This window comes from Pangasianodon hypophthalmus, chromosome 1, assembly GCF_027358585.1.
Source record: "Pangasianodon hypophthalmus isolate fPanHyp1 chromosome 1, fPanHyp1.pri, whole genome shotgun sequence".
Taxonomy (NCBI): domain Eukaryota; kingdom Metazoa; phylum Chordata; class Actinopteri; order Siluriformes; family Pangasiidae; genus Pangasianodon; species Pangasianodon hypophthalmus.
In genome coordinates this window covers 24,093,422-24,117,085 of record NC_069710.1, presented here as the reverse complement: position 1 = coordinate 24,117,085, position 23,664 = coordinate 24,093,422, and the positions used below count along the sequence as shown (strand labels likewise).

The window sequence follows — 23,664 nt, the reverse complement described above, 5'->3', positions numbered from 1 at the left end:
CTGAAATGTCAGTCAGAAAAACAAACTCAGCTTTTCCGAAAATTTACCAAGCATCAGTGAATCACTTTTTTCGACACTAAACCAAGTGAAATCAAAGCATCGCTCTGTTCTTACTGACACACATGTGAACATGTTACTGCGAGTAGCCACAACTGAATACAAGCCAGACCTAAAAAAGATTGTGGAAACCAAGGACTGTCAGGTGTCCCACTGAGTCAAGTGAAAGGAGGTAGGCTGATTTAAATCCATGAAAACTATTGTGTTATGTAATTAGGCGCATAAGTTATTGTGATATACTGTTGTTTGCACATCTGTTGTGTGGATTTTTCAGTGATAAAGTATTTTTTTGGCTCTTTATGCCAAACAGAACTGTTGCTGTAATTATATACAATTTTGAACTCAAAATGAAAAGTGAATAAAGATGATAATAATAATAATCACCACCACTCTAATCATTCAATTAAATAGTTTTGCCAAAATGTTTAGTTTTAAATAGTAGATTTCTGTTCATTTGTTATGGATTTGGCTATTTATCTATCTATCTATCTATCTATTTATGTATGTATGTAAACATGCCCTTCATTTGTGAAATCAGTATAGGCTTTTATATATTTTATTTGATCATAAATGTTGGTTTTGGTGTTTTATATGTTAGAACCATGCTTAAGCTATTTCTGTTTTTCATACAGCAAACTGTGGTGGTTTAGCATATCTGTTTCTTCACACAGGAGTGTGTTTTGGCCAAGAGCTGTTATTACCTGAGAGAATAAATAAAGCAGTTGGGGAGAATGTGGTGATTACCCCAATCCGTATTCCTGATCCTCCATACTTTATCATCACATGGAAGTTTAATACAAGCACCATTCTAACTGGAAATCCTAGTGGAATTATAATAAACCCAGCGTACACTGACAGAGTCAGTCTGAACACCACCACTTTAGCTCTGGAGCTCAGGAGCCTGACTGAGAGTGATACTGGAACATATTCTCTGACTGTAGACACTGGTACAGTTTCTTTCACAGGTGGAACCTCACTGCAAGTGTTTGGTGAGTAAATAAATCTTTTCTTTTTAACACAGCTACAGTAAGATTTTTTTTCTTAAATCTTGTACAGTCCTCAGTTTTGTAAATACAAGTAAAAGTCTTTACAGCTAATAGGTAACTATAATCAGTTTTTATACAGGTGTGTAAGGATTAAAATACACAGATTTGTACTGCATTACATCTTCACAGCTGAATCTCAATACGCCTCTTTCAGATTGAAGATTAAAGAACATTTTCTTTATCATATTATCCTTGCATTAGATGACACTGGACATGCATTGGATGTTCTTGCTGATGCAAAACATTATTTAGTTCAGCTGTTTCATTTGACAGAACATATATTTGAATTAGAGACAGAATATTGTCAAGTCTGACTCTAATGTCTCAAATTCAGAACATTGATTTTATAGTAAAATATTGAACAATAGAACAGTTGTGTCATTGTCCACTCCACTTGTGCCATTTGGACTTCTGCTGCCATACTGCAGTAAAATCTCCTCTTTTGAAAGATGACTGGTGGCTGAAGATCAGTGACTGACACCCACATCAAAAATCTGTGGTTCAATAATAGCAGATTTATTAGACTAAAAATAAGTTGGCAAGGAGTACTTTATTCATTTTCCTGTAATTTATATGGTTTTACTAGCTAATTTTTACTCAGTATTATTATTATCTAAAACCATGAGAGCTAACAGTGTAGGTACACTGATTACACTTATGTTTTAATGATAAATTAGTGTTCAGTTCTCATTTGTACTGGTGTGTATCTGAGCCCTGTATTACTTTTTAATCTCCAGTTCCTGCCTCCAATGTTACCATAGTACCAAGTAAAACAGAGCTGGTTGAATTCAACAGCACTGTGAGTCTCGTCTGCTCTGCGTCTGGCTCCACACTTTCATTTATTTGGCTGAATGGCAGCTCTGAGGTAACAGCAGGGGAGCGAGTTCAGTTAACAGACAGCAACAGCAGTCTGACCATCACCAGTGTGATCAGAGGTGACACAGGCCCATACCAATGTGAAGCATCTAACATCCTCAGCAAAGCAATGAGTCCTCCATTGAGCCTCACCATTTACTGTGAGTTATTTCATATCATGCATCTTGTTGACAGTCATGAGGTTTATCCAAGAAACATGCATGATATACCTGGTCTCTACAAGACCATGATGGATCTAAAGATGACTAAATATGGACTGTTCCATTGCAGATGGTCCAGAAAATGTTGCTGTTGAAGCAGCTCCAGTGGGTCCTATCTACAGCTCTGGGTCTACCCTCACATTGACCTGCTCAGCTGAGTCCAGCCCTGCTGCTGAGTTTCAGTGGGCTGTGAATGGAGCAGAGCTTGGTGAAATGGGCCAAGAGCTCAAACTCAGCAACATTCAGAGCAGTCAGAGTGGCAATTACACCTGCATCGCCCAGAACAAACAGACCCTGAGATACTCCATGTCTGAACCCATCGACATTACTGTACTAGGTGGGTTATGATTTAGTTATTGAATTCATGTTCAACAAAAAAGAGCAAGGCACTAAATTAAGCTAAAGCAGTTCTCCCAGGAATGTACAGATTTTTCACTGTTTTTTTTTTTTATTTGTAAATACAAGGAAAAACCTTTACGTCTACACAGGAGGCTTCCCCTAAAATTTCATTAAAATGCGACAATGAAATGGTTACCAAAGTGTCTACATTATTCATCAGTCTTGGTTGAATTCAATATTTTAATGAATCAAATGATTAAATACCTCACTGTAATGTCACTTTCTTCGTTCATTAACTCAACCTGTTTTTCAATTTTTTCATCAACATTAGAGTTATCATTAACATTAGCCAGTTAGCTTGTTGCTAAGCTACTTGCTATTGTCTGCTGTTGGTGCTGTACTGCAATTTCAGTCCAAAATGTTGCATGAATGTTTGAAGTTCACTACACTAGAACAGTACCAGGAGCCACTCGGGCTTATAAATGCTTATAAGAGCTCTATGTGCTCTGACAGAGCAAACAAACGGCATACATTCATGGAGACTTCCATGTTTTTTGTTTTTTTGTTTCCTCCAATTCACACTTGACTATAACCCAGGTGTGGCTCCTGCTTGATTGGAATGAAAAGCTGCACTCACACTGGCCCTTTGTGGATAAGATTGGACACCACTGTTCTAACTTCTTATTATTACCACTTACAAGGCACCATGAAAGCAGCACTAATACACAGCTATTGGAGCCCGTGTTTCTGTAGTGTGTGTTAGGTGTTTGTGTACTAGCTTTTTTAATGGGATGAAATATTAACGCTCACTGGACAAGAGGCTTTTAACACATCATTTTGAGTCCCGTTTGGCCACACAGCTTCACTGGGAGTGAATGGAGTGTAGGTGAGTTTTTCACAGAAAAACAAAACATCTCGACGTTTATTGGACAGTGAGCTCTTCACTTTTCACTTCACTTGTCTTTAATATGATTGGTAGACCTCTCAAAGGGGCGGAACCTCGTAATCACCCGTTAATCAGTAAATCAGTAATGAACATGACTGACATCTCAAACTTAAACATATCTGCAGCAGTCAGAATCGCTTGGAGCCTGTAGTAATGGTGTAATTGTAAATATTATAAATAAACTGTAAGTATAAGGTTTTGTTTGATTGTTGCATTCATTTCTGAAGTTTGTTGTTTATAAGTCTAGCTAGCTGTCACTTCGTTCTTTTAGCTAGCAGCTTAGTTGCTTTTTGGGATGAAATGACAGACACTGCTAATGTTGACCTGGTTATAGAAAAGTCTTTTGCTGCTCATATTTATGAGGAGAGACTGAAAATGAAAGCAACTCCCAAGATTTTAATTCAAAAGTCAGGTAGAAGGTACTTTCATCAGACTTCAAGTAAAGTCAGTTTGCTGTGTTTATTATTAGTTTTCAATTCCAGATCCCTGTGAATGAGCTATATATGTCTATAGAAAGTTGTGTTTTTAATAACCACCAGCTGCCACAGGTATGCAGTACAGCTTTAAAATGTATAAAATCATATTCATATTAATCTTAATAATATATTAATATTGTCAAGTCTGACTCTCAAATACTGTCCAATTCAGAATTTTTTATATTTTTTTTTATAGTAAATTACTATACAGGTTACACAAAATACATTAAATCTATTGTTTAGATTTAGGATTTTTTTTGTCTTTTGTATGCTTTAGCCAACTGTAAAAGATGACCACAGAAAAGTGGACAGTGGCACACTGACATTTTAATTTTACAAGTAAAAAAGAGTAGAACTGTTGTATTTCATTAGCATTTGAATAGTTTGTGTGTATGTTATGTAAGCAATAAAACATGATGGGGACTGCTATCATTTAAATTCCATCTCAAACTGTTTTGGCTGTTTTTGTTTCTTCTCTGATTTTTACAGAAGAAATACTTGGAGCAGCACTTACTGCATCAATATTTGAATCAAAGTGCATAAACAAGATTAATAAGATTATTTTGAGCTTAAATAACTACAAGATCATTTGAATCAACTAATTGTAGATGACTTGATCTTCAGAAATAATAATAATAATAATAATAATTACAGCTTAGGTTGCACATAAGAAAATAAAAACTAAAAAAATTCATAGTTAAAAACAAAATTGTAAAGTAGGCAAATCATTTTTAAAAAATGGACAAAATAAAAGCAGTGACTGAAAAAGGAAAACAGAAATATAAAATAAAAATGTATAACAATTACCTACGTGAAAAAACAGACTTATAATGGAATAATAGTTAATATAAAGTAATATAAAATTAAACTAAAAGGTAAAAAGTTATAATAATAATAATCCTCTAATGAAACAATATGTTTTTAAGTGTCTTTTCTATTATTTATTTATTTACTTATTTTAATGACTGAGAGATGGAGCTTGATGAATATTTAATGCTAATTTGTTCCAGATATTCGTTGGATAAAAATAAAAGGCTGCTTCATCACTCCTTTAGTTCCACAGGTGGGATATGGAGAAGACTCGCACTAAATGATTTTAAGACCCGATCTGGAACAAAGTCTGTCAGACATTCAGAGATGTATGAAGCTGCTGTAACATTAAAAGATTTAGAAACTGCTCACATTATACAGTCAGTTCTAAAGGAAAGAGGGATTTAGTAGACTGATTTAAAACTGGTCCAATAAGATTTCACTTTCTACTACGTTAATGTTCTTGCTGCTGAATTTGTTTGTAGTTGTAATGCATTTACATTACATCAGCGTGAGGGAAAACATGGATCAGTTTCTTGGCTTTTTGTAAGTAGATAATAAAATATATTTTGTTCATCATTAATCTCACGTTGTTACAATTATTTAGCTACTTAGGGAAAATGTGGTTGCTGGAAAACAGAGGTATGTATTTAGAGGGTAAGTGAGGAACTGAATTAGGAAGTTGTTGTGGTGGAGGGAGAGTAGGCTCTACACATACAGTAGTATAGGAGTTTTCACTTCTAATCAGAACCTGAATCAGAAATCACAGCTGCTAAATATGATGTTTTAATATCTATTTGAAAAAGGACAGTTTCATGTTTCTTTAAGAAATTCTGCCTCATTGAGGTTTTCTTGTCCTGTAAAACAAACAAACAAAAAAACAGTTGTTTCAAAAAATCTTGACGTAGTCAGCTATGACTGTTTTTTAAATAATGATCTGCTGGTTTCTCTCTATTTTTATTATTTTTTAATAGAAAAAGGGACTGCAGGTGGAGGTGGAGAATCACTGTCTGCAGGAGCTATAGCTGGGATTGTTATTGGGGTTTTATTAGGTGTCGCTGGAATTGCTGGTTTGATTTTCTACTTTATGAAAGCAAAACAAACGTAAGTAAATTAGACCCTCAATTTCTAATGTACATGATATTTCATACATGTAGTATTTAATAGCAGCAAGTTTTTTTTTCTTAAGAGGAATTATAAACATGTCTTTTCTAAATGTGGCTTATAGAAGCAAGAAAGAATCAAAATAATTCCATCATTGTTCAGAATTTCCACAGAAAAACAACATTTTACAGAAATACAAAGGAAGGAAATACACTGAAATGTGTGTGACTGTATTGTCTGGTCTACATTTTACTCTCATGCAGGCCAAGAACAAACTCCAGAGGAAATAAGCAGAATCAAGGTCTGTGTGAAGATCCTCAATCATTGATAAATATGTGCTGGGTCTTAAAGACCAGACATGGAGCTGATGGCATTGTTATGATATTGACTAGTTTAACATAATAAAGTATCATAAACTTCAATAATACTCTGTAATATTATGACACTTCTGTGATATTTTGTGTTTGTTAAGGCTCTATAGTATATTTACAAATATGAAGCTCATACACCATATTTTATTACAAGCTAGTGATTTATTTATATATTCTTTCTTATACAGGAACATGTAATGCAGATGAACATGTGAGTCAGTTTCTTTATTTAAATTATATGAATAAATTAATATCAAAAGGAGAGAAGTGACTAAGACTGGTCTGTTAGTGTTTTTTTATCCATTATGATGGATAGAAAAATGAAATAAAAAAAACCCCACAAACAACATTATGTATTGTATTTATTTTTATGTAGATATTTAATTTAGATGCTCTTTACTTTTACTTTTTAGCTGCTGGGAAATTTAGACTTGCAGAAGCTCTAGACTAGTCTGTGTTGTGCTGCTCAAATTCATGAAGTTCTCTGCACTCGAGTGTTTACTAATAGTCCGCTGATCAGTTATAATGATATTGTTCATTATTTCAAGGGCAGTTTACTGAATGTATGTCCTCAATGTATTTATCACTAGCCATTTTACAGTTTTCTTCTTTTATTATTAGGATTCACACTATGAAAATATTGACTGCTTCCAAAATCCTAAGAGTGGAGTGACTATGAGTGGATCTGACATTCAGATGCATCACACACATCACCCTGATAAGGTAAGCAGTCTATTTAATTAATTTGTAATCCATTATTAATTTAATCCCAGCCTCAATGTTGAAGTTAGCTACTGAAGTTAAATACTGACATTTTGTGATTTCAAGTACAGCCTACTGAATTGATTTATTTATTACTGACCATCTAGGGAGTAACATATGTAAACATCCCACATGTGCAGAAACCTGTCCATGGTTAGGACATGGTCAGCTCTTTGTGGATAATGAGGTAAGCAGCTTTACTTTCATTCATTTAGGACTAGAATTTGTTTCATCAAACTAGTTGATGGGAGAAATACAGAAAAAACAGTGATGTAGAGTCCACTCCAGAATAACACATGCAGCGAGTGATATTTAAGCAATATCGCATGAGCATGCACATGTTGAGCAAGAGTGCTGTTATACTGAATATCAGCACGGCTGTGATTTGGCTTCAGGTAATAACAGCTGTGCTGATATTCACTATAACAGCAAGATTGTGAGTGTGATATTGCTTTTATACAACAGTTCTATAAAGAAGAAACTGATATCGATTAACTGACATTTCAGACACCATACAGCCAAATGTTTTGTTCATTTTTGCTCTGTTAATTAAAACAGCTCCTAAAGAACACACAGCTGGATAGAGTGTTGCTTGTTGCCATGCAATGCACCGACTGACTGACAGCCCGTAGTAAGTGTAGTAACGGTGTAGTAACGGTACCAAACAAAGACAAGTGGAGTGATAGAAACAGTGAAATGTTCCAGTGCTGTTATACTAAATATTGGCACTCTCTGAATCCCACTTGTCCAGTTGAATTAGTAGACCAGAGCTAACTGCTGTATAACCTGAGTGTAACCATATGGGAACACTGTGGAGTGTAACATCTTATTTTTAAACCTAACCTTTTCTTAACAAGTGCATTTTTATTTAAAAAAAAACTGTTTTAAAAATGACTTCCGTTTCTATAATTATTATTTAATGAAAATAACAGTTTCTCTTGTAATGCCTAAGAAGGGTAGAGACACTTGTACTTCTTTGCCTCCTTCACCATCCTCAGGAAGCAGTATGCTCATGTGTCCTCTTCTTGGCAAGTTTTCAAACATTCCAGACATTTGAGATTTTTTAATGCCCCTGATTGCTCTTAATAATGTTTAGTTACTGATGTATTTTATATCCATAAAGCTGTGCAGGTCAACACCCATCTGTATGTTCACTGTTCAGTGCTCTTTGTTCTTCTCTGCTTCCTTATCAGTGATGTTTATGGTCTTTTCAGAAAATCCCTTTCCTCCTGCACCAGCATTTAGCTCTTTTAGTCTAGATTGTGTGTATATGTGTGTTTTGTGAACATGGAAATGATTTGTTTGGATTCTGAGGTTCAAAACAGCGAGCGTCTTCAGCTAACTTCATATAAATGCTGTAGTTAAGCAACACTGAGTAAACACCACTTGTGTGGAATCAAATATATGATTAAATTTTACATTTATTTCCTGTAATTTTAATTCATATCTGAACACATCTGCTGGAGTGATTGTGTATGTTTATGTAAACCCAGTTCAGGAAGAAAGACATGATTGTGTGATCAACACACTGTGTTTCATCTGTTACAGGAATTAAAGTTTTAGAGACAGATGTCACCTGCTCTGAGAAGAGGAAGAGGAAGTAATACTGTCAATCAGTGATTAAGCATGGACTAAAGTACACTCTTTAGGCCACATGATAGAAAAGAGTATGCAATGGAATTAAACAGTTCTGACTGACGGCTGTGGAGAAGAGAAAAACATTATTATATGATTTCTTAAATATTTCTGTATGAATGATAAGCAGATTGTGCATGAATAGGAGGTGTCAAAGGCTGTACATCTGATGCATCAGAATTTAATTCTTAGTTCATTTTCCCTGTACTTCATATCAGACACTCAGGAGCTGCTTCTTTTCTCAGCTATTGCTTCTGCTCGCGCGAATACTGTTTCTGTTTGCCAGGAGTGGGCAAGCCCAACTGGCATGACTGTAACCTCAAATATCATTGGCTAACTTATTTTTCCGGAAATCAGTTCTGATTGGCTGCCTGCCTCTGTGAAGAACCGTTTGTGAAGTTACCTGTTCTTCATGAGAGATATGGTTTCCACAGACACTCTTCATGTCAATCATTTATTTTTTAATTGTTAATAGTTTTCGACTGATACCCTTGCAGCGTACTACATTATGTAGTATATCTAAATACAGGGTATGTTTACCAGTTGTTAATAGACAGGAAGTCTTCTACCAGTTTACTAGCTAGCCTTTGCATTCTTGGGATGTTAATCGATAGCGATCCATCCATCCATCACTGTAAGCCAGGAATGAGCTAAAAAAGAGCCATCACCGAAGCTTGCAAAGAAGGCAAAATTCCCCCATGTGCAGTACATTACAGCAATTAATTATAGTTTAAGCACAACTTATCTGATTAAAAGTACAGTTGTGGGTGAGGTGTAGGACACCTTGTACATGGGACAAAAAGCATAATAGGCCTAATGAAACACAATCAGCAAATATTATTTACAAGATAGCAATATGACTTAATCTTTCACTGAAATGAGTATACCATATGCTTATTTATATACATTATTTATTTACATTTCATCCCCTTGAAACAACATTGGAGTCAGTGGCTTCAAGTCACAACAGTAAAGTCAGAACCCTCTGTTACTAAGCCAATGATTTATTATCTGAGAGATCACAGTTAATTATGAAGAGTCTTACTACGTGAATGATTATCAGTATGATGATATCAGTTGCACGGATCGCTATCTATTAACAACTCAAGAATGGAAAGGCTAGCTAGTAAACTGGTAGAACACTTCCTGTCTATTAACAACTGGTAAACATATTCAGGGTTTACAATGAGCAAACGAGTTCTTTCCTTTCCACGCGTGTACTTCTATTTTTCTCTCGAGGTTGTAATTTACCACGTGCGTGAGCTTCAATAACGCGCTCGGATTTTTTGGCACAGATTTGCCATCGTAGAGAAATATCCGTTAATATTTTATGGAAGACCACTGATATGCTTTTACCTGCTTTCCATCTTGCTGTTTTTATTTTTTCATTTAAAGCAGAAAGCTGGCACTTGGTTTCAAGTGACAATTATAGATGTATTAAGTAAAAACATTTATTATCCGTATGTGTGTAATTTTCTTGTTTTAAAATTCTGTGCATTTTTTCAGTGCAACTTGTATTAAAAGTTATAAAAGCTATAAATCAGAAAGGTTGAGATAACAGTCTGGTTCATTTCAGTTGCACTTCATTACAATTTCATTACAATCATTAGTTTCTCTTGAAGAAATAGCGACTTAAGGAAAGACTGGAAGGGTTTCTGTCATAAAAACACTCATAAAAGGCAACTATGTGCAAGTAATTCTCAGCAAAGCAATAATCAATCATTTACTTTCTTAATATTTTTCTAAATATTAAGAAGCATCTTTCAATATATAGCAAGCTGGAAGTGGCAAGCTTCTTTTTTTCCTTCCTAAATAGTGAGCTAGCCAATCTTGAGGTAGGAGCTCACAGGACTGAATAATCCATGTTTAACCAAATATTACACAATAAATTAAAACAATGTCAACAAAAACCAAATGAACATATATTTTAAATAAAAGTAAAATAGTTGTACATTATAAACTAGATTAACCATCTTGCCTGATACCATTCTTATAAAACCTGCTGGAAGGAAATGCCCATGAGCAACAACAGAAGCTGTGATCCTTCCACACAACAAACACCATTCAGTGTGAATGCAGGGTAAGTCACAGCACCTAATAGGGGACACAAAATATATAACAGAAAAATTTTGGATGTTTACAGACTAAAACAGGTAACACAAACTAGTCTAACTAAAGTTATGTCAGTGACTGGAAGAACCTCGCTTGTTAGCCAATTAGTTATTATCAGTTATTACATAGTTATTAAGTACAGCTTATTCTCAGGGACCAACCACATTTCTGTGTGCTTCTGTAGACAGAATAATAGATAACTCCTGCTTTAGTAATTATTGTACTGTCTTGTGCTGTTTACACATTTGCACGTGCACTTTATGTAGTAAGGTGTAGTCTCTTGTAGTTCTGTATTGCTTTATATAACACCATGGACCTGGAGGAGCGTTGTTTCATTTCACTGTGTACTGTCCTAGCTGTATATGTTTGAAAGGACAGTAAAGCCACTTGACTTGATTTGAGATAAATTAATAATTGTGCATGACAGTGCACAAATTTATGAACTTATACTGGTTTGTGGCATTGACATATATTGTCACAGGATATTGGAGTGACTATACAGAGACTTGTTTGATGTGTTATCATAAATCTAGCAATGCTAAAATCACTATAGCCAACTTAAGCATTAAAATATGAGAACATCATGCTTATAGGACAGAGCTGATAAAGCTCATCACATGACTATAAAGTTATAAAGGCGGAACCTGAATGTGACTCTGATAGGGTTTTTTCCTCCCCTCTGAAGTCTGTTCACCTGCTGTCTCGTCTGCTTCCTCTGCTCACTGCTCTGGGTGTTTGTGTTATAACTAATCAGCACTATTCAGTTGATTTCGGGTCACATCGGGTGATTAATCAGCACAGATCTCTCTGTAGAGACGCTTACTGAGAAGCAGAGTTGGAGCTCCAGATCTCTCCTGATGGATTTCCATGCTGTGTGCTGCACTCTGCTTCTGCTGACATGTACAGGTGAGTCTGTTATTACCTCTCTCACTCTCTCTCTCTCTCTCTCTCTCTCTCTGTGTGTGTTTATATGGATATAGTATAAGGGTAGGGTTAGTCTGGTAATTGGTCTTTGGCATTTATTTTCCGGTCTGATAAGTGGAAGTCAGAATCTATGTTACTATAAGCCCTTGCAGTGGAAGTGCCTGATAGAAATAACATGACTTAATTCATTTGACATCATACTATAATGGGTGTGGCCAGACTCAAGTAGGATGTTGGCTCCAATCTTGGGTTAGGAAAAATGACATGATTTGGCTGTTTTTTTTTCATAAGGTTACAAAATTGATGTGACTAATATTTGACAAATGTATGGTGCACATATATAAGATGTAAGAAAATAAGCCTAAGTTAGTTCAAATCATATACAGCTGTTTATTATTTAATCATTTTGTACTGCTACTGCAAGAAATAAATCATAAATTATTAGTATTACTCAACTATTACTTCCCTTTTAGTGGTCATTTTCTATTTATTTATTTATCTATTTATAAAGTATAGAAAATTGTTTAAACCCTGTTATTGTAAGAAATTCATTACAGACTGTTACTCAGACCAACATCCATATATGTAGACATGTCCCAATTTAACAAAAATGTCATTAAAAAAGACTTTGTCATTCTTGACAAAATATAATATTTTTTAATAACATTTTTGTTTCACATTTTATGTAATTAAAACTATATTTATCTGCTTATAATTTCCATTTTTTAATTGCCAATTTCACCCTAGAGCTTGATGGATTTCCTGGTCAAGATCAAAATCTACAATTAATAACCTTGGTGTAACCCTAGATGCTACTTTATTATTTGATTCCCATCTAAGTAGCATCTATACAGCAGCTTATTATCATCAAAAAACCTAGTCAAAATAAAAAGATATGCTGCTGAGAGACTAGCACATGCTTTCATAAGCTTTAGAGTAGACTTTTAATTAAGTTGTCGTAGCTAATCCTGCTGAAGTACCTTATCTACTAATCTGACACACTACTGCTAATGCTGTGGCTCTTCTCACACTCCAGATCTTCCTGATTCATCCTGATGATCTACTTCTGCTTGGTGCTTTCTGCACTTGTGATTCACTTTCTGTTGCTGTAAATGACCCCTGTGCAGATACTCTAAGCATTTGCACTTCCCCAAAACAGTTTAAGACTCACCCTTGCTTCAGTGGATAATCTCACCTGATTAGGACTGTAGCTTTGACCCTGTGAGGAACTGCTGTTGTGATTATAAAGATTATATGTGCTAATTTATAAGTGCTCATCTCAGGACTCTTGCTCAAGATGCTCATGCTCAAGATACTTTCAACACACTTGTTATTCAAAGATAAATTACAAAGCAAAGAGATTTTGATTGGTAACTTTCTTTCTTTTGAATACCTGTGTTTTATATTGAAAGGTGCATTCTTAATCATATACAGACCTTCAAACTATTGTGCTAGCCTTATTAATGACTCAGTAATCAGTATCAGTTATTGCCTTTGATTGAGTGTTTTATTATAGCTGGGGACTTTAACATCCACGTGGACAATATCAAAGACAATAGTGCCAAGGAGCTTTCTGCTTTATTTGACAGCATTGGTCTCCTACAGCATGTAAAAGAGCCTACACACACTCAGGGACACAGTCTGGACCTGGTTAGTACTAAGGGCCTTGACATTTCTAACATTATTGTTGAGGACTTGGCACTTTCTGATCATTTCTGTGTTTTCTTTGACATTCTGACCCCTCCAGTTATTCAAATCAGACCTTTTTATTATTATTATTATTTTTTTTTACAGAAACATGGTACATAAATGAGAGCGCTAGTGCTCAGTTTATGGATGCCATACCTATGTCATCATGTATAAGAGCAGATTCTGTTGATGTTGATGTATTACTGGATAATTTTATCTTAAAAATTTTGAATGTTATGGATGTTGATGCACCGATGAAGATTAAGAAGACTTCCAGTAAACAGAAAGCTCCATGGAGAAACACTGCAACAGTCTTAAGGAGTGCAGGAAAGCTGAATGTAAATGGATAAAAACTATACTTCAAATCCACTATGACATCTATAAACAAACACTTTTGATTTTTATCCTTGGGTTAAGCAGGGCTAGCCCCATCTTTTCAAGATTATTAACAGGAACTGCAACAATGCACACACTCTCTTTGTCATGGTTGACAGGAAAACAAATCCCCCCAAAATGGATATCTCTAAAACTCAACACAGAAAAATACAATGAATAAGCAAACTTTTTCAATGATTAAAATTTAAAAATAATTAAGAGAGCTTTTATATATAAATAAATAAAATAATTATGAGAAACAAACTGATTTTTATGTCACAATTTAATACACAAAACCCTTGAGAAAACAGTTTGGCATCTTAAATCATTTACATGCTGTCTTGATGCTCCGCCAGCTGACTCTTTCAACTATATATTCAATTCAAAAGATAATTGAAAAAGTCGCTTTTAATCAACTAGCCAATTTCTTGAATGTAAATGGGTACAATCAGGTTTTCACCCCTTCCATAGTACAGAGACTGCTCTTATAAAGTTACTGAATGACATATGTCTGAATACTGACTCTGGTAAAATATCAGTCCCGGTTCTGTAGATCATAGAATACTTCTACGCAGGTTGGAAACTTGGGTAGGACTAGTTGCCACAGTCCTCAGATGACTCGGGTCCTATTTGGAAGACCAGATTTACTTTGTCGAAATTGTCAGTTATGGATCTGAAAGGGTGGTTCTGACATGCGGAATTCCCCAGAGGTCAGTTCTTGGGCTACTTCTATTCACTCTGTATATGCTCACATTAGGTCAAATTTTACAAAGTAACAAAATTTCTTATAACAGATGATAGACAAATATATTTGGCTCTTTCACCATATGAATACAGCCCAGTAGACTCACTGTGTCAATGTCTGGAGCAAATAAATAATTGGATGAGTCAGAACTTCCTGCAATAAAATAATAAAAAAAAAATAATAATAATAATTAAAAAAAAACAGAGGTTATCGTATTTGGCAGCAAAGAGGAGCATTTTGAAATTAGTACAATAAGTACCTTGAATCTAGGGCCCTAAAAATTAAAGACCAAATAAGAAATCTTGGTGTTCAGACTCTTCACTAACCAAATCAGAACAATCACTAAAACAACCTTCTACCATCTTAAGAATATAGCCAGACTCAAAGGTTTATTGTCCCAGACAGATCTAGATAATCTTGTTCATGCTATTATCTCCAGCAGGATAGACTATATTAATGGTCTCTTAACTGGACTTCCTAAAGAGAGCATTAAACAGCTACAGCTCTTTCAGAATGTGCCACAAGAGTTTTAACCAGGACAAAGAAGACATAGCACATTACCCCAGTTTTAAAAGATTTACACTGGCTTCCAGTTCATTACAGAATAGATTTTAAAGTGCTTCTACTAGTCTATAAAGCACACTTAAAAAAGCTCATTGAATTTACTTAATTCAAATGTGTACTTTGGTTCCACATGATTGAATTGAGTTACATTAACCAATGTGTTTTCATCCATCCAACATAATTTGATCATGTAATTTCAAATTCCTGAATAAAACCAAACCATGTGATCTCGCCAAATTTAGGACTGAACCCAAATGGCTGGTGTTGTGAGACTGTGATATTCACCACTGCACTATTCAACCTCACAAGCTTTAGTTGCAAGATTTTATAATGTAATTTGATCATGTTAATATAGTGTGAATTATACATAATTGAATTAATATGTATACACTCTACATAATTCAGTCTAGTGTAGGATCTGAAGTGAACAGGCAAGGAAAGCAAAGAAGCCATAAAGCTAGCAATCCTGCTTCCAGACTTTGCAGACCCAAGTTAAGTACCACCTGTTTACTGATTGCTGGATTTCAACTGCCCTGTGAACAATCAGCAACTGATAGGACATCCCTGACCAGAGGATGAACCTTCTTAGCCAAGAGGAACCTCTGTCAAACTTGTTGATCTAGATCGCTGGCCAAGACCAGATGGCTCACCCAACACGATGCTAAAACTGATAACTACAGAAAAAGGGGGGGGGGGACTCACCCAAGGACCTCATGAACACAAAGTTTACCACCCTTCACACATTCCACAGAACCCAGCTTTAACAGACTGCATAAGGCTACTTTACATCTCCTATAAGGACAATGACTTTTAAGATGATGCACCATAGTTTGGAAACTTGTTGCCTCTTTTAATGTCATTCCATATGTGTCATTATGATGCTTTTTGATCGTTTAACACGGACCATAGTGTTCGTGTGTATCAATAACACCAGGTATGTCATGTTTGGTATGTGTGTGATCACTATTGAATTTCCTAAGGGTTGGTATAATGTAAAGTTGAGTACGATGTATTACATGCATGTTACCAAATTCCTTAACAAAGTTCTAACTTAACCTTATGCAAAGTTTGCAAAGCACATAACTCAGAGACCAGAATGTTAATTAGTGTCAGAGGAGGAGAATACAGTTTACACCCTGCCCCAAGATCCTGCTGATTGGAGCAAACACTTTGGGGTCAGCCCAACTGGAAAGGGTTAAAACCCCCTGACACAAAGGAAACTCTGAGTCTCATCCACAACATCTTTGGAGTCTCATCCACAACACCTCTGCAAGAGTCTCATCCACAACACCTCTGCAAGAGTCTCATCCTATCCATCTTTGAGAGAATCCAACACATCTTTGGAGTCTCATCCACTACATCTCTGCAAGAGTCTCCATCCACATCTGAAGGAAGTCTCATCAACCAAGAGCTTTAGACGTTCGTCACGAGGAGATCAGGCTTGCTCCGAGACTCCGCATCCAGACTGGTTCTTGCAAAGCCTCCAACTGTCGCCTTCGCACCGCTGTGAACCATTCTTCAAAGTTTTGCAACCCGCCTACGAGACTCCGCCGGGTTCGCGCCTCACTCTGTTTATCTTCCTCATTGGTCTTTCGAGACGCTACATAAGGCCAACAAGACCGCCGACCAATCAACATCGCCGGAAACTCCTTCCAAACAACAACGCAACGAGGGAATCCCTGGCAACACAAACGCAAGTATAGTACCTCCAGATTCTCGCTGAACTGGTGCATTTAATACAAGTTTAAAGCCCTTCTAAACGAAGCGAATGTTAAACCAAACTCATAAGTTGATGATTCATTCAGGTCATGGTCTGAGAAACTGCTAGTAACTTGGAATTTCATTCACTCTCTCTTCAAAGCCATTTTCACCCCTGTTTGTGTGTGTGTGTGTGTGTGTGTTTGTGTTAGATTAGTTTCTGTGTTGTTAGAATAGTAATAAAGTCTCGTCTGATTTTTATAAAGGCCAGTGTCTTGTGTCTCTGTGCTTCAAATTTATTGCCTTAAACTGCCGATCTTGTTACTGTGCTCTCAATATAGTGTTTCACTATATTTAAGATATTATTGCCGGTGGCCACGGAGGTAATATCCCATGCACAATTAATAAATACACTCATTTCAACTTATCGCTGGACGAATAGTTGATCAGCTATTAAAATATTAAGTTTACAAATTTCCCCTTTTGAGCTGATCTGCTATTCTCCTACATATTTTGGTGGAGAATACAACAGCTTAACCTAAACAGCTAATTTCCTTACATATTGGTGGAGAATACATCAGCTTAATCTAATTGAGCTAAATTTTCCCTACACTAGAAACTCTTGTTTAAATTTAGCATAAGCAATTAAATCACGTTTTGATGAGAAAGTTAATATGTTTAGGTAAAATATACATAATGTGTTCTCTTAAATCTGATCAAATCAATTCATTTGTTATAGATTTGGTTTTTATTTATTTATTTATTTATTTTATTTTATTTTATTTATTTAAACTTGTTCTTTATTTTTGAAATCAGTATGGTCTTTCATATATTTTTTGCTTGAGCACACATTTGTGGGGGGAAAAACAAATGTTATGTTTTGAGTATTTTATGTATTAGAACCATGCGTAAACTGTTCTGGTTATATTTTATGCAGCAAACTCTGGTGGTTTAGCATATCTGTTTCTTCACACAGGAGTATGTTCTGGCCAAGAGGTGTTCTTACCTGAGAGAATAAATAAAGCAGTTGGGAAGAATGTGGTGATTACCCCAATCTGTCTTCCTGATCCCCCACACCACTCAATTAGATGGAGGTGTAATTGGAGGATCATGCTTTCCAGACCTCCAGACAGAATTATAATACAGCCAGCGTACACTAACAGAGTCAGTCTGAACACCACCACTTTAGCTCTGGAGCTCAGGAGCCTGACCGAGAGTGATACTGGACCATATTCTCTGACTGTAGACACTGCTACAGATTCTTTCACTGGTGTAACCTCACTGCAGGTGTTTGGTGAGTAAACAAAACTGATATTTTAACACAACTGCAGAAAGAGTTCACTTTTCAATGTGTTTTGCCATCCTTATTTTTTAAACACAGGGACAAAAACTTTACTGTGTACACTGTGTGTACTGTGTTTTATAGTTTTTTAAAAATGTGTATGAGGTTTAAAAGTACACAACTTTGTACTGCATTGAACTACATGAACTACACCCCAAAATCTCAACAAAGATTTCAAAACATCTGACTTAAAATCAGAAGAATGCATATCTGAAGTAGACAGAATATTGTCAAATTTTGCCACAAAACTACTGTCAGATTGCAGAAAATGTTAATTTTACAGTAAATATTCAGTATACAGTATATTCAGTTTTATACTTAAATATATAGTACTGTGCAAAAGTAGATTCACCAGAGTGACAGTTCATGTTGTTACAAAATAAAAAAATATATATATTCAAAGAGAACAGAATAAATTTGTATATTTTATTTAAAAAAATCATATACATTGAAGATAAGTCATTCGTTTAAAAAGCACACCAAAGGTTTTGAATAGAAAAACCAAAAGTTAATGAAATTCACAATAACCAGATTCCCATTTAGATTTACATTTATTCAGAAATACATCCTTTTATTTACTACCATACATGGATATAATGGCCCAATTTATTTGGTTATTATTTTATTTGGAAAGTAAATGATAGCATCTTTTATTCATTTTTTCAACTCATTCTAAAAAATAATGGGTTTACAAAAATATAAAGCTAAAATATGCTTTTTCCCCGTCATTTTTAATCAAGTTTACCCTGCAACTGATCACAAGTAATAAATTATATAGTATGATCAGTGATTTTTATTTTGAAGTGTCCACTAGTCATTTTTACAATATTTTAACAACTTTGTAATTCCAAGCTGACAGTAGGAGAACACAGGTTTAGAAATGAACATAGGTCTGGTCAATATGGCTTAAAGATTTCAACGGTTTCACCACAAGTGGCTACAACGTGTCTGTTTCATCAATGCAAAGACAAGACTGCTGTTTAATTTTATTTCACATCATTCAAACATAACTGTTAAATCAACTTTTAACTGTTTATACAGTATAAATCTCTCTCTTGTTTTTTTTTTTTTACCGAAAAACTTGGAGCATCACTTACTGGACCAACAGATGTGCTAATAGAAGGTGTTTCCTCTGCTACATTAACCTGTGAGGCGAGTGGGATCATCTACAGTACTGAATGGATGAAAGATAATCAGAAACTGTCAGCTAGCGACAGCATCACATTCTCGAATGATAACAGATCAGTGATGATCAGTCCGGTGAGGAGAACAGACAGTGGTGTATATCCTGTATCCAGACGTGATTCCTCAGGATCCCATGTTTTGGTAGTTAAAACTCCTCTCTCAGCACCCTGTCACATGCTTTCTTTAAATCCACAGACATGCATTCTGCTGCCCTCCCTCTCATTCATGCTCATGTACTCCATCTTGCTCCTACTGTCTTTCATTCCCCTTTGCTTCAGTGCATACCTCCATCTGTTCAGGCTCATCTCAACCTGTTTCCTACTCTTACTATAGATCACAATGTTATCAGCGAACATCATAGTCAATGGGGACTACTGTCTGATTCATCCGTCAACCTGTCCATCACCATTGCAAACAAGAAAGGGATAAGAGATGATCCTTGATTTAATCCCACCTCCACCTTGAACCAGTCCATCATTCCTACAGCACACCTCACTGCTGTCTTACTGTCCTCATATATATCCTGCACCACCCTCTCATACTTCTCTGCCACTCCTGACTTCCTCATACAGTATCAAAACTCCTCTCTCAGCACAGACATGCAGTGCAACTTCTTCTGGTCTTCTCTATACTTCTCCATCAACACTCTTAAAGCAAACATTGCATCTGTAGTGCTCTTTCCTGGCATGAACCCATATTGCTGCTCACAGATCACCTCTCCTCTCAGCCTAGCTCCCATTACTCTTTCACACTTCATGGTGTGGCTGATCAACTTTATGCCTCTGTAGTTACTGCAGCTCTGCTCTTTTCCACTCCTTAGGCATCCTCTCACTTTCCAAGATTGCTAAACAGTCTGGTTAAAAACTCCACTGCCATCTCTCCATGCCTCCACTGGTATGTCATCTGGACCAACCACCTTTCCACTCTTCATCTTCTTCATAGCTGTCCTCACTTCATCCTTACTAATCCCCCACACTTCCTGATTCACTATCTCCACATCATCCAAACTTCTTTCTCTCTCATTTTTTTCATTCACCGGTTCCTCAAAGTACATCATCCACCTTCTCAACACTTCAACACCATCAAACTTCTCATACAGCTCGCTATTCACTTTTTCCTTAGCCTTCGCCACCTCTCTCTTCACCTTGCACCGCATGTCCTTGTACTCCTGTCTACTTTCTTCAACTTTCTGACTATCCCAATTCTTTTTTCGCCATCCTCTTCCTCTTTATGCGCTCCTGTGCTTCCTCATTCTGCCACCAATTCTTTGTCTTCCTTCCTCTGTCCAGATGTCACACCAAGTACCTTCCTAGCTGCCTCCCTCACCACTTCTACAGTAGTTGCCTAGTCACCCAGCACCTCTTCACCACCCAGCACCTGTCTCACCTCCTCTCTGAAATTTACACTTCCTCCTTCAGCTTCCACCATCTGATCCTTGGTTCAGTCCTCACTCTCTTCCTCTTCTTCACCTCCAAAGTCATCCTACAAACCACCATTCGATGCTGTCTAGCTACACCATCCCCTGCCACCATCTTACAGTCTCTGATCTCTTTCACGTTGCATCTTCTGCATAGGACATAGTGCACGTGCACCTTCCTCCACTCTTATATGTCACCCTGTGCTCCTCCTTCTTCTTAAAATATGTATTCACCACTGCCATTTCCATCCTTATTTGCAAAATCTACCACCATCTGCCCTTCCACGTTCCTTTCCTTCACACTGTACCTGCCCATCACCTCATCACCTCTGTTCCCTTCACCAACAAGCCCTTTCAAGTCTGCACCAATCACCACTCTTTCTTCCTTGGGTTCACTCTCCACCACTTTCTCCAAAAATCTTCTTCCACCTGCATCGCATACCCCACTTGCGGGGCATATGCTCTGATGACATTTATCATCACCCCTTCTGTTTCCAGCTTCACACTCATCACTCTGTCAGGTACTCTCTTCACCTCCAATACACTTTTAATATACTCTTCCTTCAGGATTACCCCTACACCATTTCTCTTTCCATCCACACCATAGTAGAACAGTTTAAACCCACCTCTGATGCTCCTGGTCTTGCTCCCCTTCCACTTGGTCTCTTGTACATGCAGTATGTCTACCTTTCTCCGCTCCATTATATCAGCCAGCTCTCTCTCTTTACCAGTAATAGTGCCAACATTCAAAGTTCCTACTCTCACCTCTAAACTCTTGCCCTTCCTCCTATCCCACTGTCTCTAGATACGCCTTCTCCTTCACCCAACAATAGCATAGTTTACAACGGTAACCTGCTGGGTGGTGGTCGTTGGTAACCTGAGCATTGACCAATCTGGTATGGAAATCCGTTTTGTGATCCATATATTTGATTTGGCACAAGTTTTATGCCGGATGCCCTTCCTGATGCAACCTCTCTCTTTCTTCATATTATAATAGACAGACTCGATGGTGAGACCAAATCTGTGGAGCACCAACTGTTGTCAGACTACCTGTGCATACAAAAATCTCACTGTATTATTACAAATAATTGCAAAATAAATCTTTAGGAATGTAAACTGATATTTCATATACTGACAAACTACAGCTCAAAGATATAAAAAGTAAAAAACATTTTTGGGGATGAAAACACTAATGTGCCTTAGACTTTTGAAGTACTGTACATATTTGAAGTCAAAACAAAATTTGAATTTATCTATTAATGTACCTGGTAGGCTTCAATGAGCTCCTCAGATGATTCTCCCAGGTAGGGAAGCAGGCAGCGAATCACAGCATCTCGCTTATCTTCAACTTGCTGTTAAAAACAAAAGTAAATTGCAGTGAACATTAACAGGGTACACTTCCATCTTACAACTGCATATCTATAAAGTCAGGAAGCAGCAGGATATCAGGTGTGTAATATATACATTTATCTGGCTGAGTGAATCTAGCACACTTCTAATTTTTATGCCTGCATCCCCTCCCTTCATTTTAAACAAATCCAGGAGCTTTGGAGTGTAGAGGTCCAGTTTTTGCAGAAAGGTTGGCTCCAGGGGAATTGTGGTTATCCTTCTGAACTCATTCTTGATCTAAGACAAAGAAAAATAAATGTAACACATTTAAGATTTAGTAGTCAAATAAACACTTTTATTTTTGCCATCCGCACACGCACACACACACACACACATATAAACCAATTCAGAAGAAGTAAACAGCGCTGGTCCAGAAGAACTTCCAGTTTCAGTTTTTTTTTAACATTTGTAACTGAATTAAAATTTTACACAAATACCTTTAAGATTTAATTATGTAGTATTTAAAAAATAAATATGAAACCAGAAGTGCTGCTGGTCCAGTGTTTACATCTTACGAAGTTATATATATATATATATATATATATATATATATATATATATATATATATATATATATATATATGTGTGTGTGTGTGTGTGTGTGTGTGTGTGGTTGTATATGTGTGTATAATATATGTATGTATATCTAGAAATCTGTGTCATACTGAAAGGTTAATCAGTGTTGTATATGCTGTAAGACGTATTGCCAACTTACCTTGCATGAGCTTGAATGGTGAGTGCAATCTGTGGAACACATGTTAGAAATGTTAATGTCAGAAATAGATTTTTTACCAAATTTGAATAAATATACTGATCTTATTGATTTGACCAGTTAATTTATTTTGGAACAACTACATTAAATGTTTGCCAGTATAGATCATCTGGTAGAGTAAGGCTGCCTGAACACACAGTACTAATGTATCACTATTGTATAGGTCCAATAGGGAGTATAATCTCTGTTTAACTTGATTAACATGCATCAAATGCTTATCGATTTTATCAGTAAGACATAGCAGTGTAGGTGATGTGGATTAATGGGGGATTAGCGGCTTTCTCCGTCACGTTTAAAGTTAATGTCCCACCCATCTCGGGGCTCGGCCTCGGGTATCATTCCGGGTTCGTAAATATCACTTCCGATGTCCAATTTCTAATAATTCAGATAGCACGTGAGGGCACAATTATTTACTCTCACAGATGAATAAACACACACCCTTGAATTATATTGCCATTTTCGCCGCTCGCATCAGGCAAAGTTCATTTTAAAGTTCACTGTACATTAAACTTCTCCGTAGATTACATGTAAAATACAAGACAATTGTTTTCGACACAGATGCCGCTTGCTAATAACGGATGTTTGTGCAAACCGGTTCTTTAGCAAACTCAACTCTGTCAACTATATTAACAGTTAACGCGTTAACTCTTTAACCACCAGGACCGCAGACAGCTTTAACAGCTCTATACTTTTCTGCAAACATAACTAAATTGACCAATAAACAAATATTTCATAACTCACCGTGTAAAAATCACATCAGTCTTCGAGAAAATTCTCCATTGCCTTCCTCTGCGCGCCAACTTCAGAACCAAGAGAGCATGCGCATAGAC

The 23,664-nt window shown here is 36.3% G+C and overlaps 2 protein-coding genes and 1 long non-coding RNA gene across 4 annotated transcripts in view; 2 read left to right on the top strand and 1 right to left on the bottom strand.

Moving 5' to 3' along the window:
- Positions 1-23,664, top strand: part of LOC113542344 (hemicentin-1) — a 97,355-nt gene that overhangs the window by 50,056 nt on the left and 23,635 nt on the right. Inside the window, exon 9 of the mRNA XM_053227605.1 lies at positions 729-1,046. Coding sequence (XP_053083580.1) covers positions 729-1,046 — 318 coding nt within the window. The remainder of the gene's footprint in view (positions 1-728; positions 1,047-23,664) is intronic.
- LOC128318133 (carcinoembryonic antigen-related cell adhesion molecule 21-like) lies at positions 11,419-21,569 on the top strand. Of its 2 annotated transcripts, XM_053233459.1 has the most exons (4): positions 11,419-11,640; positions 17,706-18,023; positions 19,180-19,397; positions 21,479-21,569. In XM_053233459.1, the coding sequence occupies exons 1-4, from the start codon at positions 11,592-11,594 to the stop codon at positions 21,509-21,511; spliced, it is 618 nt and encodes a 205-aa protein (XP_053089434.1). In that variant the 5' UTR covers positions 11,419-11,591; the 3' UTR covers positions 21,512-21,569. The 2 variants fall into 2 exon arrangements, with proteins under 2 accessions (XP_053089434.1, XP_053089432.1); XM_053233457.1 differs by lacking the exon at positions 21,479-21,569 and having other exon boundaries at positions 19,180-19,589.
- On the bottom strand, positions 21,586-23,648 carry LOC113542349 (uncharacterized). The gene is made up of 5 exons (XR_003404291.3): positions 23,576-23,648; positions 22,778-22,806; positions 22,138-22,299; positions 21,939-22,025; positions 21,586-21,723 (listed from the first exon to the last, which is right to left on the bottom strand). It is a non-coding gene; the product is annotated as an uncharacterized LOC113542349 (long non-coding RNA).